General features: G+C 48.3%; 1 protein-coding gene across 1 annotated transcript in view; it reads left to right on the forward strand.

Annotated features, from left to right (window-relative positions):
• The window catches only part of SFXN4 (sideroflexin 4), a 33911-nt gene extending 25478 nt beyond the window's left edge, over nt 1–8433 (forward strand). The window contains exons 10-12 of the mRNA XM_012001142.1: nt 1770–1855; nt 3236–3353; nt 8026–8433. Of these exons, the coding sequence (XP_011856532.1) occupies nt 1770–1855; nt 3236–3353; nt 8026–8103 (282 nt within the window). The 3' untranslated portion in view covers nt 8104–8433. The remainder of the gene's footprint in view (nt 1–1769; nt 1856–3235; nt 3354–8025) is intronic.
• The last annotated feature ends 1757 nt before the right edge of the window (nt 8434–10190 follow it).

Raw genomic sequence — 10190 nt, forward strand, 5'->3', positions numbered from 1 at the left:
CACCATGTTGGCCAGGCTGGTCTTGAACTCCTGACCTCAGGTGATCTGCCCACCTTGGCCTCCCAAAGTGCTGGGATTACAAGCGTGAGCCACCACACCTGGCCCCTGAGACCTTATTTTTAAAACAGCCCTCCTCGGCTTCCTCTCTTTTGTGGGGGGAAAGGCATTCCCTGCAGAGGGAACCGCACAAGCGTGACTGTCACCCGCAGCAGGGCAGAGGTGTGAGCAGAGAGCAGGGGCTGGCCAGTAGGAGGAGCCTGGGAAGGTAGGTCAAAGCCAATCATGGGAAGCTGGAAGTGGAAGGACAGAGTTCAGGGAAGGATGGGTGCAGGTGTGCCTGCCCCTCTTGGGTATACCATGTGCTGTTTGTGGTGTATGTGTCTTACCCAGGGGTGGGTTCTAAAGTTAACATGCTAGCTACTTAGGAGGCTGGGGCAGGAGGATTGCTTGAGGCCAGGAAGTCAGGACCAGCTTGGGCAACATAGTGAGACCCCATCTCTACAAAAAATTCGAAGTTAGCTGGGTGTGGTAGGGTGTACCTGTGATCCTGGCTGCTTGGGAGGCTAAGGTAGGAGGATCGCTTGAGCCTGGGAGGTCAATGCTGCAGTAAGCCATGATCATGCTGCTGTACTCCAGCCTGGATGACAGAATGAGACCCTGTCTCTAAAAATAAATAAATAAATAAATACAAGTAGTAAAAAAGTTAACGTGAGCTGTTTTATAGTCAAAATTTCCCTTACAAGTCCCTTAAAGTGCCCTTGAGGGTACATGGTTTTGTGCATATTCACCCATACAGTAAATTGTATGTGTAAATGTTTAATGTACGGAGTAATGTACATTATAGAAAAGATTGTAAACATGTTATAACCTGTACATAACACAATTTTATAGTACAACACTTTTAATTCACTGTGAAATGGGTACAGACAGGTGACCTCGTGTGGGTCCCATGCTGTGCCTGTGTCCTCAGAGCTGGGCATCGGGAGGCTCCCCCACTGGCAGGTATGGGAGTTGCTGCCGAGCCAGGTCAGGACAGGCTGGTGGCGGAGATGTGGCTTGGACGGGAAATACAGAGTGAACCTCCGTGGCAAATCCAGCATTTCCACCGAGGAACGATTTGGTTCTCAGTGAGGGTCTGTCTAGAAGCCACCTTTGCTTGTACTTAGTGGATAGTTTATTTGGGGTCGTTTGGCAGACGGATGGAGACCACTGTGGAGTCGAGGAGGTAAATCCTCTCCCAGCTATTTCTGGCACCAAGTGCGGCCGACCTGCACACACCTGTACGTGGAAAGGAATGTGGAAGGGATCCCCTCCGCCTCTCTCCACGGGCATCCCCTCCGCCTCTCTCCACGGGCATCCTTTTTCTGAGTGAGAAGGGAGGGTTGCTGTTGCCTGTCTCTGGCAGGAGTTGTGGGATCCCTAGAAATCGTCTTGCTCCTGTACTAAGCTTCTTTTTTGAGACAGAGTTTCATTCTGTTGCCCAGTCTGGAGTGCATTGGCATGATCTCGGCTCACTGCAACATCCGCTTCTCAGGTTCAAGTGATTCTCGTGCCTCAGTCTCCTGAGTAGCTGGGACTACTGGCGCATAACACCACACCTGGCTAATTTTTGTATTTTTTGGTAGAGATGGGGGTTTCACCACGTTGGCCTGGCTGGTCTCAAACTGCTGACCTCAAGCGACCCACCTGCCTCAGCCTCCCAAAGTGCAGGGATTACAGGTGTGAGGCACCGTGCCTGGCCTAAGCTGTTTTCTCTTCATTTTTGCTAGGCTGTTAGAGAAACGGCAGCATCCAGGACAGTGCTGTTTGGGACCTCTGCTCTGATTCCTGAAATCTTCACCTACTTTTTTAAAAGGTAAGAGGCATGGTCCTATCCCCAGGTAGGGATCTGAAAGTCAAATCCTTATAAAAACCTGTCAGATACTGACCGTGGTAGAGGGTGGAAGGAGTAACCTTCCCGTAAACACGCATCACAGCGAAGACAGTCAGATTGTGGCAGGCATGGAAATCCAGGTGTGTGGATTCCACCGAATGGGGAATCCAGCCCAGGCTCTGCCTCCAGTTACCCCGCGTCCCTGACGTGTCCAAGGACCTTCCACGGCCATTTCTTCACCTCTAGAATGAGGGGCTTGGATGACGTGCACGTTCCCCTGGCTCTGATGTGCTGTGAATATTGCTCAAGCCCGCCCCTCTGCACCCCCATTCCAAGCATGTTTTAAATTAGCTTCAGCGACTCCGGATTCAGATTCATCCCTTTGAAGAAGCCAGAAATGGTCTATGAGGTGGAGGACCTGGGCATCCATCAGGGTTCTTGTGGCCCCCAGTATGAGAAGCCTAACCTGCAAGAGCTCAGGCCCGAGGGGAGATGTGGGGCTTTAGGGCCGGAACGGGCAAGGATTGCAGACCATGGCAGCTTGAACAGAAGCTCCCTTGCTGGGCGCACCTCCCTGTCACCCTCGTGGGTGTTGGTTCCTTCTCTCCTGCCAGATTGGCTTCTTCATATTGATGCGGGACCCGTTTGCTAGTAACTCCCAGCTCATGGCCTCACAGCCTCCTGATCAGAGGTGGAATACAGCAAACCCCAGGGGAGGCAGGAGTGTCTTCCCCTCAGGGCAGACTCCTGGGGAAGGATTCTGTAGGCCTGAGTTGGGTTGTGTGCCTGAGCTGCAGTGTGGCGAGTCTGGGATTCGCCTGCTAGGACCACACACAGAGCACATTTCCAAGGAGGGATGGGATGGCGCGGTGGCTCACGCCTGCAATCCCAGCACTTTGGGAGGCTGAGGTGGGTAGATCACCTGAGGTCAGGAGGAGTTTGAGACCAGCCTAGGCAACATGGTGAAACCCTGCCTCTACTGAAAATACAAAAATTAGCCAGGCGTGGTGGCGGGCGCCTATAATCCCAGCTACCCAGGAGACTGATACAGGAGAATCGCTTGAACCCAGGAGGCAGAGGTTGCAGTGAACCAAGATCGCACCATTGTACTCCAGCCTGGGCGACAGAGGAAGACTCTCTCAAAAAAAAAAAAAAAAAGAGAAAACAGGCCTTGATCTAGCTGTTCAGGTACAATAAAAAGAAAAAAGAACAGGCCCTGATCCAGCTGTTCAGGTGCACTAAAAATAAAAATTAAAAAACAAAACAAAGCAAAAAAAAACCAGGCCCTGATTCAGCTGTTCAGAAAATAAACAAGCCCTGATAGTTTCACATCACTGGTGAGCCATGCCTTGTCTCTTACAGGACCCAGTTTTTCCTGAAAAACCCAGGGTCATTGTGGATCCTGAAACTGTCTTGTACTTTCCTGACAATGGGACTGATGGTGCCAGTTTCTTTTAGTATATTTCCACAGATTGGACAGGTAAGTGCCCCCATTCCACTTTCCTCTCAAAGTTTTTTATTTTGCGGTTATAAGAGTAAAGTAAATAAGTTATTCTTACAAATCTGCAAAGTGTATAAAAATATAAAACAAGACCAGGTGCAGTGGCTCACACTTGTAATCCCAGCACTTTGGGAGGCCAAGGTGGGAAGATTGCTTGAGCCCAGGAGTTCAAGACCTGCCTAGGCAACATAGTAAGACCCTATCTTTACAAAAAATAATACACAAATTAGCTGGGTGTGGTGATGTACACCTGTTGTCTCAGCTGTTTAGGAGGCTGAGGTGGGAGGATCACCTGGGCCCAGGGTTGAGGCTGCAGTGAGCCGTGATTGCACCACTGTACTCCAGCCTGGGTGAGAGTGAGACCCTATTTCAAAAAAATAAAATAATAAAACAAAATACAGTTGACTTTTGAACAACTTGGGGGTTAGTAGTCAAAAATCCAAGTACAACCTTTGACTCCCCGAAAACTTAACTATTAATAGCTTACTGTTGACCGGAAGGTTTACCAAGAGCATAAAAAGTCAAGTAACACATATTTCATATTCTATATGTGTTATATAATGTATTCCTACAATAAACTAGAGAAAATAGAATGTTATTAAGAAAATCAGGTCGGGCGCGGTGGCTCACGCCTGTAATCCCAGCACTTTGGGAGGCCGAGGCGGGTGGATCATGAGGTCAGGAGATCGAGACCATCCTGGCTAACACGGTGAAACCCCTGTCTCAACTAAAAATACAAAAAAATTAGCCGAGCACGGTGGTGGGCACCTGTAGTCCCAGCTACTTGGGAGGCTGAGGCAGGAGAATGGCTTGAACCTGGGAGGCGGAGCTTGCAGTGAGCCAAGATCGCACCACTGCACTCCAGCCTGGGCGACCAGAGAGAGACTCCGTCTAAAAAAAAAAAAGAAAAGAAAAGAAAATCAGGCCAGGTGCGGTGGCTCATGCCTGTAATCTTAGCACTTTGGGACACTGAGGCGGGCAGATAACTTGAGATCAGGAGTTCAAGAGCAGCTTGGCCAACATGGTAAATAAAACTCCAGCTCTACTAAAAATACAAAAATTAGCCAGGTGTGGTGGTGCCTGTAATCCCAGCTACTCAGGAGGCTGAGGCAGAAGAATCGCTTGAACCTGGGGATGTGGAGGTTGCAATGAGCCAAGATCATGACATTGTACTCCAGCCTGGGCGACAGAGTGAGACTCTGTCTCAAAAAAAAAAAAAAAAAAAAAATCATAAGGAGGAAAAAATATATTTACTGTTTATTACATGAAGGTGAGTCATCAGTTTCAGTAAGGATCAAGGTCTTCATCCTCGTCATCTTCATGTCGAGCAGGCTGCGGAGGAGGAAGAGGGGTCGGTCTGGCTGTCTCACGGGTGACGTAGGGGGATGAAAATCAGTGTATAAGTGGACCTGTATCGTTCAAACCTGTATTATTCAAGGGTTAACTGTAATGATATTTATATTTAATTCTATCCCTCAATTCTCTTGGTGCAGTTTTGGGTTCTGTTTTTCTTAACACTATTTCATAAGCATTTTTTTCTGGGGCATAAAAAGAAATGTTTTAAAACTACTTAATTAAAGAAATTTTAAATAGTCCAAAATGTTCTCTAACTACGCCCTCTCCAATAGAACTTTCTGCAGTGATGGAAATGTTCTATAATAGATTGGTGCTGTCCAGTATGGTAGCCAAGAGCTACATGTGCTACTGAGCACTTCAGGAGAGGCTGGTGTGACTGGGGAATGGAATTGTAAATTAAGTTAAATTTTAAATTAGGTACTCTTGTGTGCTTAGTGGCTGTTGGACAGCCCAGTTCTGTAGATAATTTATAATATAATTTATTATGAGTCAGACTGCCTGGACTCACATTCCAGCTTCTCCACGACCTTGGTCAACTTGCTCCATTTTCTTATCTGTTAAAGAGAGCTGAAGATAATGGCATCTCTACCAAGGGTTGTTGCTTAGTAGGCAGCAAGGACATTTTTTTTTTTTTTAAGTCAGAAAGCCAGTTTTTTTAATTTCCAAAGCTCTGCCATAAATTTCTAGCAGATGTCAAGGACATTATTGATGCTAGCAGATATCAGCAATTTCTTGGCTAAATATTTTAAGTGCTTGTTTCTGTCACTATAAATATATATGTCCTCAAAAGCATTTATATTTATGGAATGATCTTGTTCAGAATCCACATTTTATAGGTTTAGGTTTTAGGATCATTCATTCAAGCAGCTTTGCCAGCACAACGTAGAAGTTTCAAATTATTTTAGATAGTTATGCTTATTACTATGCTATGGACGAGGGGTTGGGGAGTGAGGCAGCATCTCAGAATAAAATTTCAGGCCAGGCATGGTGGCTCATGTCTGTAATCCCAACACTTTGGGAGACCAAGCTGGGAAGATTGCTTGAGGCCACGAGTTCCAGACCAGCCTGGGGAATGCAGTGAGACCCCGTTTCTACATAAAATGTCATAAAAATTAGGTCAGGGGCTGTGGCTCATGCCTGTAATCCCAGCACTCTGGGAAGCCCGAGTGGGAGGATCACTTGAGCCCCGGAGTTCAAGACCAGCCAGGGCAACGTAGCAAGACCTCGTCTCTGCTGAAAATAAAAATTTGGCTGGGCACGGTGGGTCACACCTGTAATCCCAGCACTTTGGGAGGCCAAGGTGGGAGGATCACTTTAGCTCAGGGTTTGAAACCAGCCTGAACCTCATCTCTATTCTGAAAAAAATTAAAAAGAAAAAATAATAGTAATAATTAGCCAGGCATGGTGGTATGTGCCTGTAGTCCCAGCCACTCAGGCAGCTGAGGTAGGAAGATCACCTGATCTTTGGTCAAGGCTGCAATGGGGCCACAGAGTGAGACTCCGTCTCAAAAAAAAAAATAAAAAAAAATTAGTGGGGTGAAGTGGCACACAGCCACAGTCCCAGCTACTCAGAAGGCTGCGGTGAGAGGATCACTTGAGCCCAGGAAGGAGAGGAAGAGTTTATCCCCAGTGGAGGATGGGAAGGGCTGAATGGGCACGTGAGGCTGCAAGGAACAGGCAGGATGCTGGGGGCCAGGTGGCAGGGCCTGCACAGCCAGGCCGAGGAGGTGGGCGGCATGTGAGTCATTCAAGGTTGGAAGGGGCAGAACTCCCAGAGGCCAGAGTGGAGGCAGGAAAGGGAGTCAGTCACACACATGACCCCAGATGCCAAGACTTGCTTGCTGGACTTTGAAAATATCCTGCTGGGGTCGGGCGTGGTGGCTCATGCTTGTAATCCCAGCACTTTGGGAGGCCGAGGCGGGTGGATCACGAGGTCAGGACGTTGAGACTATCCTGGTTAACACGGTGAAACCCCGTCTCTATTAAAAATTCAAAATATTAGCCAGGTGTGGTGGCGGGCGCCTGTGGTCCCACCTACTTTGGAGGTTGAGACAGGAGAATGGCATGAACCCCAGAGGTGGAGCTTGCAGTGAGCTGAGATTGCGCCACTGCACTCCAGCCTGGGCGACGGAGTGAGACTCCATCTCAAAAAAAAAAAAAGAAAATATCCTGTTGGCTCAAGGCGGGCATGGAGGTGCTTAGATGAGATAAGGAGTTACTACTAATTTTGTTGCGTATGATAATGGCATAGTGACATGACATGAGAATTGCCTTAAAATACTCAAGGGAAAAAACCCTACTGCTGGGTGTGGGAGGTGCTTGATGAAATGAGATCTGCAAATTGTTAATAGTTATTCCTGAGTGAGCACATGTGAGTTCATTACATTCTTTCCACATTTGTTTTTTGTTTGTTTGTATGTTTGAGACAGGGTTTCTCTCTGTTGCCCAGGCGGGAGGGCAGTGGTATAATCATGGCTTACTGCAGCCTTGACTCCCAGGCTCAAGTGATCCTCTGGCCTCAGCCTCCCAAGTAGCTGGGACTATAGGAACGTACCACCACACCTGGCTCATTTTTATTTTTTGTAGAGACAGGGTCCCACTGTATTGCCCAGGCTGATTGCAAACTCCCCACCTCAAGCAATCCTCCTGATCTTGGCTCACTGTAACCTCCACCTCCCAGGTTCAAGCGATTCTCGTGCCTCAGCCACCGGAGTAGCTGGGATTACAGGCACCCACCACCACGCCCGGCTAATTTGTGTATTTTTTGTAGAAACGGGGTTTCACCATGTTAGCCAGGCTGGTCTCAAGTGATCTACCCGCCTCAGCCTCCCAAAGTGTTGGGATTACAGGCATGAGCCATTGTGCCCAGCCATCTTAAAACTTTTTAATGGAAAGTTTCAATTATAAACAAATATAGAGATAAGTAAATAACAATAATAGGCCAGAGGTGGTGGTACGCGCCTGTAATCCCAGCTACTCAGGTGGCTGAGCTATGAGAATCACTTGAACTTGGAGGGTAGAGGTTTCAGTGAGCTGAGATGGTGCCACTGTACTCCAGCCTGGGCAACAGAACAAGACTCTGTATCAAAAAAAAAAAGAAAAAAAAAAGTTTAAAAAGTTTCTTTACTACTTGGGTGATTGAAAAAAAAATAGGCTACATTTTCTGCTATAGATTAGACATTATTGAAAAAGATAGACTGTGAAATGGTGGCTTTCAGAAAATGATTTTTTTAACTTGGCTTCTAAGGCAAGAAAAACTATTAACAGAAATATTGTGAATTTAACTGTTTTTCAGATACAGTGCCGTAGTCATGAAGAGAAAATTCAGCCTTCAACAGAAGAAACAGAAATCTTTTATCACAGAGGGGTGTAGGCATGAGTTTCAGGTGAATTTATGTGCTTCCTGCTTGAAAACCTTCACCTCTCCAGGTTCGGTTTAGAGAACTCTGCCAGAGGTCTTCTGGGGACCCCAGAGGTGTCTGTGCTGACAAGGTGACCTAAAGTTCCACACTGAGATCACTCCCAGGCTGGCATGTCTGGGGTTTTTAAGGCTGGCTGGAGAAGACAGTGGGAGGGTGCCCCGTCTGACATCCCTGGGGTTGCTAAGGAGATGGTTGGAGTGGGGATCGGCCTGCGAAAGGATACTATGAAATCACTAATTACCCTAATAAACCTGTCTCAAGTTGAGTATTTGAAGAAAGAACACAAAGAGTCCACCGTGCCCAGGACACAGGCGTCCAATGGATAGGCCATTTCAAGTGGAACACGTACCCCTGGGGCGCTGTTTATGGCCTCCGACCCCAAAAGCAATCTTGTTTCCTTACTCAGCATCCTCCAATCTAGACGGCTGCTTAAAACCTTTGCTGCCCTCTGCCCAGTGCCTCCTTTCTCCTCTCTGGAGGCTGAGGCACGAGAATCACTTGAACCCTGGCGGCAGAGGTTGCAGTGAGTCGAGGTCGCGCCATTGCATTCCAGCCTGGGTGACAGAACTAGACTGTGTCTCAAAAAGAAATAAACTGCTTGTCACCTGCCTCATTAGAGACCGGATCTTGCTGTCACCCAGGCTGGAGTACAGTGGCACAACCATAGCTCACTGCAGCCTTGAACTCCTGGGCTCAAGCGACCCACCTGCCTCAGCCTCCTGAGTGGCTGGGACTACAGGCGCCTGCCACCACGCCCAGCTGTAGCCAGACCTTAAAAGAGTTCTCGCCCTCACAGTCTCTGCCCCACCTCCAATTCTACTAAGACTGCTCTCATCCGTGACCCACCTGAATGTGGCACTGCCACACTGCTGGGCACTCAGGCTGGTCACTGAGCTGCTTACTTGGCTGCACTTTGCCATATGGATGTCCCAGACACCTCAAACTCAACCCATCCAAACTTGAAAGCAGCTCTCCCTCCCAGTCTCAGGAATTGACACCACCACCTACCCAGGTGCACCAGACAGGATCACTGGAGACACCCTCTCCCCACCTTAACCCCAGCGTATTCAGTAGACGGGGCCCAGTACATGGAGTCTGGAACCCATGTATGCCCGCTGCTACCGCCCAGTGCAGTCCAACAGCGTCCCCTGCTGGCACTGCCTGGCCCATCTCCTGCCTACTCCCTCCGGTTCACGTTCCAGCCTGCTCTTCTAAATCACACCTGCTGAACAGTTTTTTTTGTTTTGAGACGGAGACTTGCTCTGTCACTCAGGCTGGAGTGTAGAGTGCAGTGGCACGATCTTGGCTCACTGCAACCTCCACCTCCTGGGTTTCACGCGCGTCCGTGTGAAAAGACCACCAAACAGGCTTTATGTGAGCAATAAAGCTTTTTAATCACCGGGGTGCAGGTGGGCCAAAGAGAGTCAGTGAAGGGAGATAGGGGTGGGGCCGTTTTATAAGATTTGGGTAGGTAGTGGAAAATTAGTCAAAGAGGGTTGTTCTCTGGCTGGCAGCGGTGGGGGTCACAAGGTGCTCAGTGGGGGTGCTTTTGAGCCAGGATGAGCCAGGAGAAGGAATTTCACAAGGTAATGTCATCAGTTAAGGCAGGAACAGGCCATTATCATTTGTTTTGTGATTCTTCAGTTACTTCAGGCCATCTGGATGAATACATGCAGACTTGGGCTCAGAGGCCTGACACTGGGTTCAAGTGATTCTTGTGCCTCAGCCTCCCGAGTAGCTGGGACTACAGGTGTGCACCAGCCACCACATTCAGCTAATTTTTGTACTTTTAGTAGAGACGGGGTTTCACCACGTTCGCCAGGCTATTCTCAAACTCTTGATCTCAGGTGATCCGCCTACCTCGGCCTCCCAAAGTGCTGGGATTACAGGCATGAGCCACTGTGCCCTTGGCCATCTTGAACTTTCAGACAGGTCTTTTAATAATTCCCTAGTGCCCTCACAGTTTTTTTTCTCCGTTTTCTTTGGAATGAGCAGAATTAGAGAAAGAGGGGACAATTCGTCACCCACCTAAAAGTAG

The sequence above is a fragment of the Mandrillus leucophaeus genome, unplaced genomic scaffold (genome assembly GCF_000951045.1).
Source record: "Mandrillus leucophaeus isolate KB7577 unplaced genomic scaffold, Mleu.le_1.0 Scaffold65, whole genome shotgun sequence".
NCBI lineage: Eukaryota > Metazoa > Chordata > Mammalia > Primates > Cercopithecidae > Mandrillus > Mandrillus leucophaeus.